This window comes from Tasmannia lanceolata, unplaced genomic scaffold (genome assembly GCF_043159265.1).
Source record: "Tasmannia lanceolata isolate RefF3 unplaced genomic scaffold, GAP_Taslan_0.1 ptg000006l, whole genome shotgun sequence".
Lineage (NCBI taxonomy): Eukaryota > Viridiplantae > Streptophyta > Magnoliopsida > Canellales > Winteraceae > Tasmannia > Tasmannia lanceolata.
The window spans coordinates 3175427-3196521 of record NW_027518683.1 but is presented as its reverse complement, the minus strand read 5'-3'; the positions used below and the strand labels follow the sequence as shown (position 1 = coordinate 3196521).

Sequence of the window (21095 nt, the reverse complement as noted above, 5' to 3'; positions counted from 1 at the left end):
CTATTAAAAGGGCCCCTCTTCCAATGTGGGCCCCAACTTAGACCAGCTATGCGTGGGGCCCATTTATCTCCCATAAAAAAACTTAAATCCGCTAATCAAGATAGGGGAGGAGAGACCCCTTTGACGAAGATGATGAGAACCAGCTGTAACAATCGGACGGTTGTAAAAACATCTCAGACCACGCGGGGTGTCGGCTGATAAAAACACGCCCACTCCTCGTCCTCTTCCTAATGTTCTTAACAGAGAGACACAGACACCCCACTTCTTCTCTCTGGTAGAAGTACGGGGCTGCAAATATCAAAAACAGACCCTCAAATTCCGAAAATGGTTGGGAGTGCAATACGAGGCACTCGAAATGGTGGACCCACAGGCCTTCGAACCTTCTTCTCGTACAAGATCTTCGTCTCCGCTATGTTCACCCTCCTGTTCCTCGCTACTCTCTCTGTTCTTCTCACCACAAACCCTAATACCACTTCACAAGATCAAGATCCAGTAAGAACACTTTCTCTTCTTATTATTATTCTACTTTTTATGCCTTTTGAATTCTTTGAGTTTTTTTTTGTTTTTTTTTTTTTCAATTTTTTTGAAAAAAAGTTGCATCTTGAGATCAGATTTAGTCTGGCTTGGTTGAATCCTGTAGAACTTGTATTAGATCTTAAGACCTCCTTCTTATTCTGCCTTCTCTGTCCTGAGAATTCTTAGGTTTTTCAAAATTTTAGAAAAAAGTCGCATTTTGAAATCAGATTTAGTCTGGCTTGGTTCAATCCTTTAGTACTTGTATTAGATCTACACTTTTAAGAACTCCTTCTTATTCTGCCTTCTCTGTCCTTTGATTTTAGAAAAAAATCGCATTTTGAGATCAGATTTAGTTTGGATTGGTTGAATCGTGTAGATAGTGTTTCCAACTTGTATTAGATTTATAATTTTAAGAACATCCTCTTCTTATTATTCTACTTTATCTGTCCTTTGAATTCTCTGAGTTTTTCAAAATTTTAGAAAAAAGTCGCATCATGAGATCAGATTGATCTGGCTTGGTTGAATCCTGTAGATAGTATTTCCATCTTGTATTAGATCCACACTTTATTCTTCTTTTTCATTCTCTGCCTTTTGAATTGTGAGAAGGATTTTGAACTTTTTAGGAAAGAAAATTCAGATCTTGAGATCTGAGATCAGATCGAGTCTGGCTTTGTTGAATCCTGGAGATAGTATTTGTCAGATTGAATTAGATTTGGATTTGATTTGGATGTAGGTTGATCGCCATTTGACTGGAAGGAAATCATTGGGAAATTCAGGGCAGAGCACTTACGTGAGTCGAACTTTCTTGGCACTGAAATCGGATCCTCTGAAGACAAGATTAGACCTAATTTACAAGCAGGCTAGTGATCACATCGCCCTAATCAATGCTTATGCTGCTTATGCCAGAAAGCTCAAGCTCGAAAACTCTAAACAGCTCAGAATTTTTGAAGATCTGGCTCAGAATTTCTCAGATCTCACTTCAAAACCCTCGTACAGATCTTCTCTGGTCGAAACAGACGGGCCAATTGACGAAGACGTTCTTCGTCAGTTTGAAAAGGAGGCGAAAGATCGAATTAAGATCGCACGCCAGCTCATTGCAGAGACTAAAGAATCTTTCGATAACCAGCTCAAGATCCAGAAGCTCAAAGACACAATCTTTGCTGTCCACGAGCAACTCACTAAGGCTAAGAAACAAGGAGTTTTTTCGAGTTTGATTTCTGCCAGATCAGTCCCCAAATCCCTACATTGCCTCGCAATGAGACTCGTGGAGGAACGAGTTGCGCATCCAGAGAATTATGTAGATAATGGTGGGAGTTTGCCGGAATTCCACGATCTGAGCTTGTACCACTATGCTATATTCTCCAACAATGTGATTGCCACGTCTGTTGTGGTGAATTCTGCGGTGAGGAATGCTGATGAACCAGGGAAGCATGTGTTCCATGTCGTGACCGATCGGATGAACCTCGCCGCAATGCAGGTCTGGTTCAAGATGAGGCCTGTCGAGGGAGGGGCCCACGTAGAAGTGAAGGCTGTGGAGGACTTTGAATTCTTGAATTCTTCGTATGTTCCTGTGCTTAGGCAGTTCGAGTCAGCGAATCTGCAGAAGTTTTACTTTGAGAATGCTACTAGGGATGGAGCCAATATGAAATTCAGGAACCCCAAGAACTTGTCAATGCTGAATTACTTACGGTTTTACTTGCCAGAGATGTACCCGAAATTGCATCGGATTTTGCTTCTGGATGATGATGTGGTGGTGCAGAGGGACTTGACAAGGCTTTGGAAGATCGACATGGATGGGAAGGTGAATGGGGCAGTAGAGACCTGTTTTGGATCGTTCCATAGATATTCACAGTATATGAATTTCTCACATCCTCTCATTCGAGAGAGATTCAACCCCAAGGCTTGTGCTTGGGCCTATGGGATGAATATCTTCGATCTTGATGCTTGGAGACGGGAGAAATGCACCGATCAGTACCACTACTGGCAGAACTTGGTAATATTCCTTCCAGTGTTGTTAAAACTCTCTATTATTAATTCAAATCTTATGAGTTGATTCATGTTTCATAAAAGGAAAAACAGTCTGCATTTCTACTTGAACCCCATTTGACAAAAAATACTAGTGAATGAAATAATTTGCAATTCATATTGGATCATATTTGACAAAATTTCAAACATTAATCATATAATTCTTTAGAAATAGAATTGAGTGGGATTTTGTGTTACTCGATGGTTTTGAACTTAGTTTTATGTTATGGATTGGAGTCGTGAGGAAATTGAACTGGATTAGGATCATGATGAGATTGAAGCAGACAGAAAGAACTTCTTTATCATGGTTGATTGGTTTGGATGCTCCATATGGTTCATTAATAAGCCTGTTAAACACTATATTTTGGCTAATATTTAATGTTTATATCTTCTTTCTGTCATATTTTAATTACCATTGATGGGGAATGATAGTGTGAGGAACACTCCTGTAAGAGTTCCCATGACATGCAGTGATGAACTTCATTCACATGGCTTCAACCTGAATCTGGATTGTCATCAAGTGGGCCCATCAGGGAGTGTCATAGCCCAAAAATCAGTCCAGTTCAACAACCCTAATGGTTCAACAGGACCTTGTGTATGGCAGTTGAAAGAAAGTTCAGCAAAGAGTGCAATTTGAGGCTATTGCATCCCCATTGTATGCCCCACCATATGAATGGTCCAGATCCAGCTGACTTCATGTGGCGGGTGCTTCTCATAGTATCATTACCATTTTTATATATATTTTTACTGATATTATAGAAAGAATTTTAATAAATCTTATGATTTATGCCCCTGATGTTCAATTCCATCTAGCCCTCTTACTGTTATAATATGATTCTATTTTCAGAACATATGCTGCTAGTTTCCTACTATTTCTGGTAGTGGTAGTGGATGAATGATTGAATGAACTCTGAGAGTAAGAATTTTCTGTTCGATGAATTTCTGTAGAATGAGGATAAGACATTGTGGAAATTGGGGACACTGCCGCCGGGCCTGATTGCATTCTACTCAACGACAAAGCCACTGGACAAATCATGGCATGTGCTCGGGCTTGGGTATAACCCAAGCATAAACATGGATGATATCCGTAATGCTGCGGTCATACATTTTAATGGGGACATGAAACCATGGCTTGATATCGCAATGAACCAATTCCGTCACCTCTGGACAAAGTATGTCGACTATGATATGGAATTCGTTCAGATGTGCAATTTTGGCCTCTAGATGAAATATTTCCAATTTCAAAAGGTATGCGCAAAGAAATCGAGGCCCAATGAAATTGCGGCAGCATGCCAATTTTGGCTTCTCTGTTTTCAAGAATCTCAATCATATTTCTTCGAGATTTCTATGTTAGTAGCAGTGTTTTTTTTTATAGTAAATTGAAAATTTTCTACTGTATGTTGTTAACCACGATTCGATTGGAAACCCTTAGAAAACTATTCACAGTCCAATGTATTGAGAGAAATCTGACATGAATCGTAAGATTCATTTGATAATGAAATGGGCATAGAATTTTGTGATTGCTAATGGCTTTACTATTTGTTTTATCTTATGGATTTAAGAGGGTTACGTGCCAATCCTGGGCCATCTGTAAAGGTATATCATTAATTGGTTTGTCATTATGTGATGACTAGTTTTAAATGCACTAAAAAAAATTTGTTTAAAACAAGTGATATAGGAAACCCTACTCATCAGTAAGACTCTTAAGTGGTAAGCTTCTCTTTTAGGATCAACTCATAGGCATTTGCATGAATTTTGACTATTGCTTGCCTACCAAAAGAAAATTTGTGGCCAACTTAAGTGTTTAATTATTTTTTTCGACAAAGACTCCTGGCAATGTAACTATTGGAAGACATGCTATTTATTATACAAGTGCATATCCATGTAATGTCTATATGCTAGTTTAAACTACAAGTTTTGTTACAAACTAAGAAAAACTGAGGTCTTGTTGATCCATCGGGAGCATCTACCTTGCACAAAATTGAAGATAATGTTCTTCTTCAGTATATAAAATAAGCCTCTTCTGGTTTCCAGTCATGTGAGAAAACCTTCCAGCATCACATGTCAGAACCATTACACAGGGAAAACAACATATCCGTTTCAAAACTAAAAATGAGGATAGACTTCACTATATTTTGCAGTGTACCCTATCAATTCATCTTTCCTTTCCTGTCGACTGGTGTGATTTAAACATTTAGCAGATGAAATAATCAGCAATGGACAGTCGTCTCTTTAATGTGAAGTAGACTGAGCTTTAAATGACAGGTCTCATTGTTCACCAGTAAAGCACCACTTCAGACAATTTGGTTGGCTCTAATCCTTCTTTTTTGAATGGACGGCTCTAATCTTTTTTGTTTTGATCCCTCCATTTATCTCCGGCATACCCTGTTTTGGGCATGGACAATGGTTGAAAGGAATGTACGAACAGCTGTTGTATCGTCCAAACCGATCCAATTGCTTCAGAATACTAAAATCCAATACCTGTATTTTCAAGTCATGAAAAATGCCACTGTTATAGAAATTTGTGTGTGTGGAATGCATACATATCCTTCTTGTGTTCTACTATTCTACCGGAGGCAACTTGTTTGGTGCATATGGTAACAACTGTTCTACTCTTCAAATTAACACTCAGTTAAACACATATACATATAAACATACATATGTGTAGGGCTGTACACACCCATACTATTTTTTTTGAAGTGGACACACCCATTCTATATGTATATTGTTACGGTATTATATACTGTGGGTAGTTAGGTAATAGGTATGTGCGATAGAGAGGGAAAGTGGTACCCGAGCTTGGCATCAGCTTTCGAGGGAGAGTGGTACCCGAGCTTGGCATCAGCTTTCTCCTAGGAATGGGCTCTCTTTCCATCATATCAACAACAACTACATCAGATGTGATGAAAGTCTTTGCAACCGAAGCGGCATGCTCCAGACAACATCGAACTACCTGCTCCAGTTTGTGATACATACTCATGAATATAGTGTCCATAATCCAGCAAAATAGCAAACTTGAAAATTTGATTTCTAAATTATTTACATATGCCTCGTACGATTCAAATGTGTGCACAGGAAAAGTGTGTGGAGTGCCCCTACATAAAAAATAAAATATTGGATTTGGGAATGAGCAGCAATTAATATTTGTAATTGCATTTAAATTTTATAATTCAATATCCTAGACTCCTATTACATCCTTATGTAATTCAGAACCAAGGTTTTAGATTGCAAAGTTTGGTTTGTTTGATCCGAGTTTGTAAATTTGAACAGTCATCATACAAGTGGCATAGCAGTGGGAGCTTCAGTTTTGCGAAAATCATTGAAGATTAGATAGCAATGACCAATTTTCTACGGCGAGAATATCTTGTGCGCATTGGCTGTGGTCATCAAATGAAAGAGCTGACAAGTTGGTAAAAGAAGGGATGGAAAGAAAGACGTGGAGATAGTTAATGTACATATAGAAGTATAGGAGGGAGAGGGAGGAGAACTGTAAAATTTACGGGATCTCTGTTCTTGGATTTCATATGTAAAGGGGGATGCCTCATCCCCCAATTTCCTTTTATCTGTTCTGGTTTGCTGTATCTTTCGGTTATTAATTAAATTTTCACCTTTAAAAAAAATCTTGTGAGCAACTTACAATTGAGTTGACCCAAAGTTTTGGAGGTTATCCACTCAAAGGGGTAGACAAGATTTGGCTCCAGGCAAAAAACAATTTTTCATGATCAATGTATCTTGTGAGCAACATATAGTTGAGTGTTGAAGTTTATCCAGGCAAAAGGGCAGTTAATCTTCAAAATAGAGAAAGCTCATTTCATCATAAAATATTCAGATGCACAGCCATTTTCCACTACATGATGTGTGTGCATGTAAATACAGAGTGGCATTCAAGAAAAACTTGAAGTTATCTTAAACATTTCCATCCATGCAAGGTATTATGACTCAGGAGTGCATACAAAAGACACCACATATATACACTCGTGCATGCATGTTAAGTAAATGCTAAGCATGAAAACAAGAGTTCCATGAGCAGCCGCTGTTTAGACGAAATGATAAAGCTGAACATGCAGGGAAACCACTTGTGAATGCACAGAAACACAGTCAGTTATGCCGACCATCCAGATTACTTCATGGATAGATGTACATTTATCCATAATTACTTTATGGATAAATGTATACAGAGACATACACTAACGTCCATAAGCATGACACGTACGCATTGCATTAATGTACTCATGCACAGCATGCTCACAGACATACAAATCCATTAAGAAAAAGCTCTTTCTGATGAGTAGCTGGAGATAAAGATGAAATCAATATCGCCTTATTATCGATACCTTTGATGGATCCAAAATTCCAGCAGCCATCAAATCCTCATAACAGTCTTTTGCAGCATTATATCCATACCTTACATCATCGTTAGATAGTACCTGAATGAATTACAACAAGACATCTTGTTAACTTCAACTTTTGAATTAGCAAGTTCCACAGTTTTGTGTCAGAAACTATAAATGTTTGAAACTGAATTTCAGGATTTTATAGTGTCTTACACCGACCTTTTCTATAACTATATTGCCATTGACACCTGCATTTTTTGCTATCAGTTTCAAAGGATAGGTTAAAGCCCTTTTGAACGCATCAGCTCCAATCTGCGCAACCAATTTTAGTAAGATCTACAATGAAATAGATGATGCCCAGAAGCATCACTTGTTGTAAAAGAATACTGATCCATAAAGGAAAAAGTTCTGGATACGCTATTTTCGGATTTGGCGTGAGAAATTCTCTTCTGGGAGTGAATGCAACATGCAAAGTTTCTGACAACTACAACAAGGTTGACTTTTGTGCTTTACATTAATTCACACCAAGAATATGGAGAATAAAAGTGATGCTATTTTTGGATGAATGAAACTAACCTGTCAATGTAAATATAATATCCATGGCTCGATGAATACTGTTTGCACAGATGAAATTGGATATACAGTGAGAATAAAGGCAGAACTACTAATGTATCCCTTTGAATGATATGATGGAAGTTCCTATAATTACACCAAGATCCAAAAAAAAAAAAAAAAAACCTAGCCTAACCCAGATGAAGGATAGTGTGTTTATGCTAGTTTGCCTGTTAATTAGAGGCAGCAATTACAAAGCTGATGGGAGGAAAAACAAAGAAGTTTCTACTCATTTCTTAATCATGATCCTAATGACCTTATGATTTTGTTAACGCAAACGTATATATTTTGTGATTCCAGTCTGCCAATGTAGGATACCCAAGCATCATGTGGAAGAGGACGAGAGTGGATTTTCAATTGTTGCAAACTATGACCAGTAGGCAAATTAATCAGGGTTAGGTCTTTCTTCTCCATACCATAGGATCCATTTTTAGTATCAGAACTTTCATGGAAGATAAAGTAGAATAGAGCAACACCTTCTGCTCTTCATTATCTAGACATTCCTTGATGCCATCCACCTTCAAGGACAGCCTCAATAAGCTGCATCCACCACCAACCACAACACCTTCCTCAATAGCTGCCTGCACAATAAAATAGCAAAATCTACTGAAACAGTGATAAACTAACCAATAAGAGGCATCAAGGTGAGCCACAACTACCTTAGTTGCATTCAGAGCATCTTCAATTCTCAACTTTTTATCCTTCAATTCAACTTCAGTCTGCGCTCCTACCTGGCATTGTTTGTAAAAATATATGTATTGGATCTCAAGGACATCCTAAACTTGGGATTTCAGATTTTCAATAGGTCAAATTCTATCTTTGGCTACAACATCTTCTCAAAATGTCACATGCAATACCTGAACAATAGCGATCCCACCACTTAACCTCGCTATTCTTTCATTCAGTATTTTCTTTTGAAAGTTTTCTTCAGTGTTCTGAAAAAAGAACCCATGTTACAAGCTACAAATGTATATTCAAATGCATCTTAGACATCTTAAGTTTGTTTGATTTTTACAAAGGAAATGAGCATTTGGGTTAGTTGCAGTTCAACAAAGGAAATGATCTTTTAGGTTTAATCAATTTACAGAGTAATATTTTATTTCTATTTCAGCCTCTTCTGTGAAAACTATTGTAAAGTTGACCATCTTTTTTTTTGAACGGTAATAGAGTTAACCATCTTTGTGCACTCGAAAAGTTCAATATGACTACAAGAAACTATCAATTTCTTTTATTTTATGGAATCTTCCAAAAAAATTAAATTTACATGAAGCTGGACGACATGAAGCTTATGCATATCTTGATAGTAAAATCAAATATCAACAAACATACGATAGTTTTATCGAACACAATATTTTTGCCAGCTTACTGAAAACTAAGGTCTATATTATCATGCAGTATGAGAAACAACAAGGCACCTCAACAAGACTTTGTATCTGTGCAACCCGCTCGTTAACAGCATGCTGAGTGCTTCCATCAGTAACTATCAATGTCGAATCCTTAGTTATTACCACTTTTGATGCGGAGCCTAGCACCTCCTTCCCTACCTTATCTAGGGTCAAGCCCGTGTCCTCTCTGACTACAATACCTGCAAAAACAAATGTAAGAACTGACTACATGAAACTTATTACCCGGGCTCCTACATAAATTCCAGGTTAAAAAAAAGCTCGTTATAGTCATAACAAGAAAAGCATAGGGGTGGGAGAATTCGGGTGCATGTTCTCATGGGCATAAATCAATTACATTTTTGTAAAGGCATTTTCCCTTTGAAATATACACTCTTCAAAACATACGAAAATGAAATATACTATAACTGAATCCACAATGGTATCTTTAATAATTGATCCAGTACCTCCAGTCAATATAGCAATGTCATCTAAGTAATGGCTCTTGCGCTCTCCAAAGGCAGGAGCTTTAATAGCAGCTACCTTTATCTTTCCCCTGAGTTTGTTTCTAATTAATGGAGCCAGGGCTTCCTGTTCAACGCCCTCCGCAACTATAACAATTGGGTACTTCTCTTTGACTGCACTGTCCAATATTTTAGACATCTCCTTGGCATTTGTTACTTTTTTGTCCACCAAAAGCAACTGAAACGAAAAATTGATTCCCTCTAATTACTCTGTAGAATAGCACACTGATAATGATCAATTAATAACAATACCCACAACCTACCTTGCAATTGTCAAACTCTACTGACATTTTCTCACGATCGGTGACAAAGTAAGGAGATAAATAGCCACGATCAAACTGCATTCCTTCTACAATCTGAAGACTGTTCTCGACACTTTTACCTTTCTCAATTGTAACTACACCCCTCTTCCCAACTCTTCTGAGGGCTTCTGCTATCATATTTCCTACAACATAATCATTTCCAGCACTAACTGCAGCAACATCTTCAAGTTCATGATCTTCAACCTGCAAAATGAGCGCTCTTCTGCCTTTAACATAAGCAAAGGAATTATACTATAACTGGAACTAGTAAATGGCAAAAATAATCATATTCTGAAACTCAGAAGTTCAGTCTAAATCAACATTTCTTCGCAATGAGTGATATGGAGATAGAGAAAACCAAAAGAATGCGACAATCTATGTATGTTAAGGCAGTTGCATCATCAAAACACAGTTCACTTTAGGATGGAAATTCTATAGAATTTTGCCAGCATCGATGATGTTATTAAACCTATTACCCCAAATTAGGATGCCAACAAGTAAAATTAATTCTCTGATCTAACTGAAACCACAAAATTTAAGATCTTAAATGTACCTCTCTAGACATCAACTTGAGTTCCGAAACAAGGGCCTTTGCAGTTTTCTCAATTCCGCGTGCTACTTGAACAGGATTCATGCCCGCAGAAATAACCTAGTAAAATACATCACATTATTAGAAATACAACAGCCATCAAAGCTTCTTACTCATGAGCTTATCACAGTCAACTTCGACTGAGGTAATCGAGGAATGGTCCTAAATGCAAGTCTATTCAGATTCACTTTCATTGAGTTTTGACAGCCTTAACTGTAGCTTATAAGCCAAAGAAGGAAATAGTATCAATGCTCCACGGGCAATCGGAAACTGATATGGTGAAGAAATTAGTTGAAAAATATAACATAAATAGAATGCTAAGAGGAGGAAGACTGCTGATTTTCTCAAGAGCTTGTTTGGATCTTCTGGACACCAAACACAAAGTAATCATTGTTACAGCAATTTCAGTTCCTAGCAAGATCTAACTTTCAAAAAAAAAAAAAAACAGTTCCTAGCAAGATCAGACTTGAATTTTTTTAGCTTCTCTCCCTAGATCTAACTGAAAATGGATTTAAAGATGCTCCAAAAAACTAGTGGTAGTTTTTATATCTGAGCAAAATTAGGTGATGTAGTTGGATGATGTCCTATACTCCTATCACATATTGCCTTCTACCACTAAGCAGCCTGAATTTTTACACAGCAAGAATTCAGCCAATGCGATAGGCCAGGCGTTATGACTTTTGACCATGGAGAAAAAGAGACAAGAAGATGAAAATAACCGAAAAATTCCTCACATTACGGCATCCAATGCATACCTTCATGCCCTCAGCAATTAGACCTTGAGCAAGAACAATAGAAGTGGTGGTACCATCACCGGCAAGATCGTTGGTTTTTGCACCGGCTTGCCTCACCAGCTTTGCACCGATGTTCTCCAAGGGGTCATCTAATTCGACCTTAAGAAATGAAAATCATAACAACATTAAAAAGAAGAAAAAACATATTTCTTTTATTTTGCTGCATAAGTAAGAATATATTAAGAGAAGAAAAAAATACGCAAGAACAAAACCATGGGTAGCAACAAAGAGAGCAGACCCTGGAGAAAAGAAAAGAAAACAAAAAAGCCTGAAACTAGGATCTAGCTGAGGCTGTGTTACTATTGATTGCCTCTTCAAAAGAAAAGAGCCTGAAACTAAGGCAAGAGGGATGAAAATCCCAGGTTATATGAACCGAACTTCTCAAATCCAGAAGCATCTTCATCCAAAATGTTGGCAATTTCTGAGGATGAAGATCCCTTTCTTTTCAAACCAGCTGTCACATCTGCTACCTTCTCTGTGGATGTGGGAGATGTTCAAAACCACAAGATTTAAGAGCTTTTTTTTATCGTATTTGCAATGGCAGAGAAATGAAGTAGAGGGGACTAGTTGTTTCAAATGACTACAGAAAGAGAAGATCGCTTTCAATCTAGATTGGCGAAAGAGGAAATTATCTTTCGCAGAAGAAAATTTCTTGGAATTCAACAATGTTGTTGAAACAGGACCAATCTTTTGAGCAATAACCAATCAGAAACTGGGATTCAATATTTCAGATAATTCTGCCACAGCCGGTTAGAGAAGTTAACTGTGATATAATCATGAGAGATTCTTTTTTTCCTGACTAGTAATGGCATCTTCATTAATAGAAAGAAAAGAACACAGAGCCTGATCACGATGAACAGAACAAAGCAAAAAAAAAAACATCAAACCATATAATAGCTAGCTACAAAAAGACCTACTAAGACCCGTAAAATCAGGCATATGATCTATAACTACAAGATTGTCAGTAGATACTCCCTCATTTGCTAGACGATCCGCCTCTACATTGGTTTCTCTTCTAGCATGGCAAAACTGAATGTGATGTCTTTCAAGTCTATCTATCACTTTTTCGAAAAGATCTCGACACTTTTTTCTTCTCCTTTACTTTTTCTAACCAACCAAGGTGTCCTTTAAGTCAACCTTCTAATTCCCAAATGAGCAAAACATCAAGAAAAACATTCCATTTCAAAATTTTCAGCATATTCTCTTATAGTCTTTCCATTTCAAACTTCACAAATCCAAGAAAGATCCATGTGAGAAACTACCATTTGTGAGAAGAAAAATAAATTTCGGTCACCTCATAAACAGATTCATGGTGTTCCCAATTCAACCATCCCAAGAACCACAAACAAAATAGCAAAAAATTTAGCTTCTGGAGTAATAATAAAAATGGTAGTAATAAAAGAAGCCAAACACCCCGATTCAGCTTCACCAAGCCAATTCCAGGCAGACTACTAGAATGTTTCAAAATGGAAAAATTAATCTAAATGGAAAATTCAACCATAAAAAAACACAAGCCAATACCACATCAAAAGATTAAGTCCTATTTCTTAGAAAATAAAAAAGAATAATCAGCACTTCATTTCAAGTAAATCCTTCAAGAGTTGATACAATTCAGGCATCATAAACCCAAACCAGAACCACATCTAAAAGAAGATGAAGAGGGAAAACATGAACACCTATTTCACAACTCTCATTTGTTTCAACAGTATCAAGCTCTACTCCAGTTCAACCCAGACAAACACAGGTCAAAACCCAATTGAAGAAACACAATTACTCAAAACAAAGAAAGAGAAAAAGGCCCTCTGCTTTTATAGCTGATGGGTAAATTTACTTACCTCCTTAAGAACTGTAGCACCATCATTTACAATCTTTGGGGGTCCATACTTATTTTGCAACACTACATTCCTTCCTTTTGGACCCAAAGTCACCCCTACCAGTTCTGCTACCATGTCAACCCCTGCCTGCATAAAAAAAACCTTCTAAAGATTTCCAAATTTAAATAAGGAATCAAATGAAATAAGAAAGACCCAGTTCTTGTTAGGGACTCATTTTATATATGACCTGAAGCTTCTTTGTGGCTGAACCATCAGTGTTGAAGTAGAGCTCTTTAGTCATGGCTTTTGGCGTGAAAACGAGAGAAGAAGGCCTAGTAGTTGAAATGGGAAATGAAGAAAATGAACTGGAGAATGCTGAGATTGGGGATGGAGATGAAGCCATGGTAAGTTTAGTGAAACGAGTGGCAGAGAGAAATATCTTTTGGAGAGAGAGCTAAGATAGATATGCTGATGGATAGATATTCCGTTTGCAGCTGATATTTGCACTCCTTGTTTTGATACCTACACCTATTTTGAAGTTTAGACATTGTAAGCCAAAAATCGTAGTTTTAGAGGGAGAATGAAAAAATATCTTAGAATCCGACTGTTAACGAACTTGGACGGTCCAACAGAGATCCCAAGGATCCAAATCTAAATCGGTGGGACATAGACACAAGGTCAGTGTCTGTACGTGTCCTTGGTCTAGGGCTGGCAATTTCACCAGTGAAAACGGGGATCCGCCCCGCCCCGCACGGGGGGTTCCCCGACTTGGAGCGAGGACTTAGAAATTCCCCGAAGCGGGGATGGGGGATGGAGATAAACCCGCCCCGCCCCACCCCACGCCACCCCACATGTTTGAATATGCAAGCCATTATCAATATCCTCTTATTTTAGTACTGTGTTATTGTTTTTTTAACAGCAAGTATTTCTTTTTATGCTAGTGATATTGGCACTACCATATTTTGATAAGTGCACAAACACGGCTTGTCTTTTTCATTTTTATGTGCGTTAAAATGTTTTTTTGAGGTGAGGTCTTTTGTGTGGAGCGGGGACGGGTTGGGGATGGGGATGGGGATTAGGTATTCCCAGCGGGGCAGCGACGGGGATTCCCTGCCATCCCCTAAGCGGGGACGGGAATAGTCCTTCAAACATGGATGGGGAATGCAACATCCGGCCTCGCTCCACCCGCCCGGTTGCCGATTGGGTAGTGGCAAACTATTTCCTGTTTTCATATGTACCGGCTAACATAAGGCGTATTTTTGGTATATTAATTAAAATACACTAGTGATTTGATATTAGAAGTAGATTACTGCTACCAAAACGGAAATCAGTTTTGGAAGTGTTTTGTCCACATGTGAATTATTTGACCTGAGGGACGACAACCGATCTAGAGTAATGATTTTGACCCCACCTTCATCGTTTGATCTAGCCTTTGATCCATCACTCGTTTAGGGTTCTACCAAAAAAATTTAAACAATTGATTTTTGTAAGCATTATTCTTATGGATGAGATGTGTGTTTTGGATAGGACCAGGAGCAAGTGGCTCTCTCTCTCTCTCTCTCTCTCTCTCTCTCTCTCTCTGGCTGGACTCCGAAACACTGTAACTCTTCTAAGACCTCCGACCCCGATTCTCCCCCTCATAACAAAATGCCGAAGGCAAACCGTGAGACGTTCCCCACCCACATCCTTATCATGGTCCTAAGTGGGCGCCTGCCTAGATTTGGGACAAGTTTAAAAGACCTAGCCTAGCATGTTCTCCATATATCAACTATAGAGCTCTTGGTGTATTGGTTAGGTACCTAACATTTACGCCAAAAGCTCTAGAGCTAATGGAATGATTAAGCTAGGCCTTCAAACCCGTCCCATGCTAGGCTGGGTCCCACCCAGTCCCATACATAGGTAGGCCCCACCCAGGAATGTAGCAATGCTCGAGTAAAGATGTCCTTTTAAGAGAGCTACCGGATGGCGAGTGTGCCGATCTTGACTTTAGACTGGACATGAAGCCGTGGAGATTCGGCCATGTAAGATGGCCATTTTTCTTTTTAAAATTTTTCCCTAGCTAGTTTGAATTCTACGATAGAAATAGAACTTGCATTAATTACAAGTTCATGCAAGGGGGCACACTTTTACGATCAATGTTAAAAGGCAATTTCTGGACCTACAAGTAGGCATGTAAGTGAGATCGACCAAGCTCTAAACTATCAAATGGCGACCATTATACTACACCATGCATTCCAAACATATAGCCAAACAAAGGAGACACTGTTCCAATTTAAAAAAATAATAATAATATTACACTACAAATATTATACTTGAACAAAGATATACAAATTACATAAACAAAATCAAGAAACTACGCTACTACTCCCACATGCAAAACAAAATTATAGAAGAAAAAACAAAGAAGATCAAGGTCCTTTAATATCTTGGGTGTAGATATAGTCTGTGTGAGCAACCATCATCTTCTTCATCATACACTCCTCATTCTCCAAACCTTCACATTCATCACCTTTCATGTTTGAATCCCACTAAAAGCAAAAAAAAAAAATTAAAAAATCAAAATTAGCCACCTTCACTATAAATAGAAAAGATAATAAAGCAACATTAAGTTCAAAGAGAGAAGAAGAACAACTTACTTGTGATGGTGCCAAAGGAGTAGTTGATGGAGTGGCCGTGCCTTTGGAGAGGAGGAGGAGAGCTAGAATGAGGAATAGAAAGTTTTTTGCCATTCTTTTTCTAAGTGTGGAATGAAGGAGGGAATTGCAGACTAGAAATAAGGTGGGAGAGATTTGACGGGAAGCGTGTGCACATTCATGGAGTTATAAAGAAACAGGGAGAGAGGTTATCAATGTTATAGAGAAATGGGAAGTTAGGTTCCATGAAATTTAATCAAAGTCAAACTGTCTTTTTTTCTTCCTCGGTAACCTCACCATTTAGACATCATAGAGAACCGTTCTCCTTGTCTTTGCTGTTGCACTTGCACCAAATAATGTATATCAAGGAAAAAAATGAAGTCTGGCTTCTGTGTATTTATTGCTGGTCTGCAAGTAGAGCCATTGAAGTTCAGTAAATGATCAAAACAGAAAGGAAATGATAGTATGGGAAGCATCACAAAGCCTAATCTAGGCTCACCCAGGTCAGGTGATATCAATGTGACCTAGACCCTTCATTTGATAGGCCTATCTAGAAATTTAAATCACACTTACGGAAAGTGTTGTGAGTTCCACACAAAAAGCAAAGGTTCTACATTGGGAAAGTGAATGGATGTAGAAGGGCTTTTAAGGACTTGGGTACCTTCCCCTTGACGGCTAGCTTTTAAGGGTGAATTATACCCGGGTCCCAACAATTGGTATCAAAGCTAGGGCCCTCGAGGATGGTGAAATCCGTAAGAGATCTTCTCGTAGTTCCACATATATTGATTATGGAATAGTGAATGGACTTGGAAGGACATATAAGGGCATATAAGGACTTGGGCACCCTCCCCTTAAAGGTAAGCTGATAAGGGTGAATCCTACTCGGGGCCCAACTGAAAGAACTTGATTTTCTGTTCAATGATTTGCAAATGAATCATTCATAAAACATGAGCAACAAATCCATATTCAAGTTCTATGATCGAGTTTGCCCAACCAAAATTATGTTATTGATAGTTCACAAACTCCCACATTATAATCATTTGATAAAATTCAAGTCACTTTTTAGCAAATTTTGTCTTATTCATCTAATTCATCTGAGGTGGCTGTTGTCTACTGCAAAAGTGAGCCGCGAAATTGCTTTATGCGAAATTGCCTAGCAAATCCCTACCAAAAAAAGCTACAAGAAAAACCATTCAAAAAATGTCCAACGGCTGTGTATTTTCTATGCATGGGATATTTCTTCTTACGATTCTTAATGTCATTTCCGAGACAAAACAAGGGAGCAGGATTGTTATCAAGAATTCATCATTTATTACACTGCTTTAAAGCTCTGTTTTACCTTTTATTATTTCCAAAACCCGAAACACTTTGAAGTAATAGATTTGTGATTCTAGTGACCAAGGCTCACCTATACACTAAATTCAGTATAGAGAGGAGAAATTGTCACATGCCACTCACAAATTAGGCACTTCCATCCATATATAGTTAACTCTCAACTATCACTCCATTTTAAACAGTGGCCCCTAATTGCTTCACTGAGAAATCAGCCTTTCACTCTACAGTTAAGGTTCAACTCAACTCAACTCAACAAAGCCTTTGTCCCAAACTAGTTGGAGTCGGCAAAGATTAAAAAAAACAGAGAATGATAAACTGAAGGGAGCCTTTGTAAAAAGAAAAAGAAAAACACCATTTTCATATTTTGAGAAGTGATATTTCTGCCCCTTGTGATTACTTGGGACACCCAGTAGCAGTGTACATGGCAATCAGCCCCATTGAATCCTTCTGATGTGAAGTACATCAGCCCCTCTGTGGTTATTGATACACTGTTGCTAGGTGTCCCAAGTAATCAATAGGGGCGGATATATCACTTCCCCATTTTTTTTTATGTGCCTTTATAAATGAACTTTGGTTTAATGGACCAATGGGGGTGCCCTTGTTGCTAGTTTTTGCAAAGGGGCGACTAATTAGTCCAGAGGCAAAACAGCCTCTCAAGTTTAGGGGTACCCTATTCCGTGCTTATTATATCATCCACCGTCCATGCAGAATGGGAGTTAAATAATTTTCTGCTTGCTGTACACCTCATCATTCCTCCATATGGTATTTCTGTATATTTATTTTTTATAGATTCCTAAAACACACAACCTAGTAAGTCGCCATGACTGAGAAGTTCGAGAGGGGACAGTAAGTGTGGGGAGTTTAATTCTTTAACTTTGACTAAATTTTTTCATTAATTTCAAGATTAAGCTCCCTATACCTCTCATTTTGACTTTTAAGCTTGTTTAATTATTTTACAATTTTCTTTTCAAGGGGAGGAATCTGAACCTGTAGTAATAGACAGAAGCTTCAACGTGCTTAGCGTTATTATTTTTGGAGCGATCTGGCGCGTTGGTCCCAGATATGTTTTACTCTATCTCCACATTAAAGACCGTCCATCTGAGGACTCTATTGTAAAAGAAATTGCACCGTTCAGATCATTGTACATGCACGAATGATGGCCTTCTAATGAACAATCAAGGGAAAATGATTAACAATTCACATTAAACAAGGCAAAATCTCTATTGATCGAAAGGTAGGGATTGTCGAGTGAGACTGATTTCGGACTTCTATCAATCCACATTGGCCCCCCACTAGATGTGCAATCTAGACCATCAAAATCTATTATTAGTCCATGGTGGACATGGGTTTTGGGCCAACTCGACTTCATTGTCTTATGCCAGATGTCATAGAATGAAGACTGCAATCTAAAGAAAGATTTATATATACATGTGAAGAGGAATACTAGACTCACAAGAGCCCTTGCAAAAAAAACAAGGAAAGGGCGCCCTCATTAGTCCAAACCAATTTAGGATGCCCAGAAAATCACAGTCATAACTGCCATAAAGCAGTTTTGACCAATGAGGGCTCCCTTTCCCTTGTTTTTTGCAAGGGCTTCTGTGAGCCTAGCATTCCTCACATGTGAATAAGGAATTATAAAGGGGAGTGCTAAATCGACCCCCATATATCTTAAATCAACCCCTGTGTGTCTATCTCTCTCCTCTTTCTCTCTCTAATCCAGGTATGGCCCGCACCATAGGATGGTCCAAACTGTCCATTAGATAGGCCACATCCTAAATAGGTTGTGCCCCATAAATCATTTCCATAGGTTGATCATAACCCTCTGATCTATAGAGGCCTAGGATCAACCCTCTAACATTCAGATCGGAGGGTCAGGTTCAACGTATGAAAATGATTTTTGGGGCACAACCTATTTAGGCTGTGGCCCATCTAATGGACGGTTTGGATCATCCTATGGTGCGGGCCATACAGTACTTTTAATAAAGTGAGGAGTGCCCTCATCAAAATACAGTAGTGCCGTTAACATTTCCCTATAAATTATGAACTTAACAGTTCATGATTTCATGCATGTTCTTTACACTAATTAATGAGAGATTTTATATGTCATGTGCAGGCGAAGTCCAGTATTTTTCAAAATGTTCAATCGGCCCTCTTTATAGGATGATCCAGACCGCTCATTTATTGGGCCACAACATTAATAGGTTGTACCCTGTAAATCATCTCCACCAGGAAAGAGCTAGTGACACATTGCAACATGAAAAACAAAAAACAAAGAACCAATTAAGATCACCGCACCCCCCCCCCCCCCCCCCCCCACATGATGAGTAGTTTGCGCAAATGAGCATGTTTTCAAAAGCAAGTATATGCAGAGAGAATTGAAACGTCCAACAGCAATGTTAAGAGTCTTGAAAGTTTCCAAAGCAAGTATATGTTAGACATTTTGTTAGAAACAAGGAAGATGATGGTGATGTTTAAGAGCTTTTGGAGGAGTATTAAAAACTAATTAAATTTTGTGAAAAGTACATATTGTCATTGCCTAATCATCCTCTTGCAAAATTGAACCCATTGGCCATTTTTGGTAATGGGACTCAAAATCTGGGTATTTCCTTTTTTTTTTCCTCTAATGTTTTTTTTATTTTTTTCTATGTAATAATAATTTATAATGTGGTGAGACCAAGGGTTCAAATTTTAGTTTGGGTTGGAATTTTTGATGAAAATCTTTTAAAGCCAAGAAAAGATACGATAATAATATACACAAATGATATAATTTAAAGATTAAACTTTATGAAATTTTAGGACAGGCACAACTACACATTTGGATACCATCACATAAGCAGGACAATCATTAATAATAGTTTAAAAACATCAAACACTTAGGGGCTGTTTGGATACTTGGATTTTAGAATCCGGGTTTTTAGTTTGACAACAGTGTAAAAGAGGGTTCATGATCAAGCAACTGTATATTATCCTGGCAGCGCTTCTTGGATTTTAAGTGAGAAATTCAGGTTTTAAAAATCTCTCCTGCAACCTGAGATTTCTAAAACCTGGAAAAATAGGAGGATTTGGTACCCTCTTGCTGTCGGAAAGAAGGGCGAAAAGTTAAAAACGAGTAAAAAACGACGGCTGGTCTCTTTCTTCTCTTATCTCTTAGAATTTTGAAGAAATCCCGAATTCTAAAATCCATGTATTGGATACGCGGATTTTAGAATCCAGGTTTTTAGTTTGAAAACAGTGTAAAAGAGGGTTCATGATCAAACAACTGTATGCTATCCTAACAGCGTTTCTTGGATTTTAAGTGAGAAATTCAGGTTTTAAAAATCTCTCTTGCAACCTGAGATTTCTAAAACCTGGAAATATGGGAGGATCTACTACTCTCTTGATGTTGGAAAGAAGGGAGAGAAGTAAAAAATGACGGCCGGTCTGCTTCTTCTCTTGTCTCTTAGCTACAATTTTGAAGAAATCCTAGATTCTAAAATCCGAGTATCCAAACGGCCCCTTAGTGAAAACGGAAACACTTCAACCGTTTTCTGTTGGTTTCAGTGAAAAATTAAGACCATGTGTGTTAGAGAACTTGAGAAGGTGCGAGCCATAAGAGGATGAGAAAAGGCTTAAAAACATAAAAAAATAACTCATATTTTGAGTCGAGTAATTTTTTTTCCTTGGTCTTCATCATTTCCTGGCTCTCTTAGGTCTCTCCCTCTCCCACCCTCCTTTGTCATTTAGCAAACTATCATTCTATGGGGGAAAAATCCATTGTTGCCAACACATGGCCCAAACCTCTCTCTTCTACCTCCGATCTTTACCAATCCCCATTTCACCAGCAATCAACCACTCTTCTTCCTAATTTCTAGTATCATTGCATTGTCTAGTTCCCTTATCAAACAAGGTCGTTAGTGCAATCGGTATAACCCATGTTCATAATCCTCATGGGTCCTACCATAGAAGCAAAAAAGCTCAAGTTTGGGTCCTAGGAAAATGATACATTTTCAATGGGCCGGATCAGTACAGGGCCACTCACTTTTTTAACCAAACTTGTGATCGAGCCGGCCCATTAACACCCTTCGAAGATGATATATTTGTGATCAGAGCTTGTGGGCTCCTTCGTTCATAGGGCCCACACGTAGTGTTAGGGGAAATGATATTCGCCCCCTTTTCTTTCTCACCACTCCCATGTAGATGTAGTGTTAAAAAAAGAGTAGTCTTAATTCTTAAATGCAGTAGCAGGGGGGTGGCAT

The 21095-nt window shown here is 38.2% G+C and overlaps 2 protein-coding genes across 4 annotated transcripts; one reads left to right on the top strand and one right to left on the bottom strand.

Moving 5' to 3' along the window:
* The first annotated feature begins 137 nt into the window (after positions 1–137).
* Positions 138–4063, top strand: GAUT9 (galacturonosyltransferase 9). Its single transcript, XM_077381583.1, has 3 exons — positions 138–492; positions 1250–2509; positions 3490–4063. The coding sequence occupies exons 1-3, from the start codon at positions 325–327 to the stop codon at positions 3763–3765; spliced, it is 1704 nt and encodes a 567-aa protein (XP_077237698.1). The 5' UTR covers positions 138–324; the 3' UTR covers positions 3766–4063.
* Positions 4064–4384: 321 nt separating this feature from the next.
* Positions 4385–13352, bottom strand: LOC143879279 (ruBisCO large subunit-binding protein subunit beta, chloroplastic-like). 3 transcript variants are annotated; one of them, XM_077381582.1, is made up of 14 exons: positions 13140–13352; positions 12914–13039; positions 11040–11177; positions 10249–10344; positions 9657–9899; positions 9337–9571; positions 8903–9072; positions 8345–8422; positions 8147–8218; positions 7964–8068; positions 7095–7187; positions 6876–6968; positions 5371–5494; positions 4385–5022 (listed from the first exon to the last, which is right to left on the bottom strand). In XM_077381582.1, exons 1-14 carry the CDS (start codon positions 13293–13295, stop codon positions 5009–5011), a joined length of 1743 nt encoding a protein of 580 aa, XP_077237697.1. In that variant the 5' UTR covers positions 13296–13352; the 3' UTR covers positions 4385–5008. The 3 variants fall into 3 exon arrangements, 2 of the variants coding, with proteins under 2 accessions (XP_077237697.1, XP_077237696.1); XM_077381581.1 differs by having other exon boundaries at positions 5335–5494; positions 13140–13351; XR_013251186.1 differs by lacking the exons at positions 4385–5022; positions 5371–5494; positions 6876–6968 and having other exon boundaries at positions 7144–7187; positions 7964–8090.
* Between the last annotated feature and the right edge of the window lie 7743 nt (positions 13353–21095).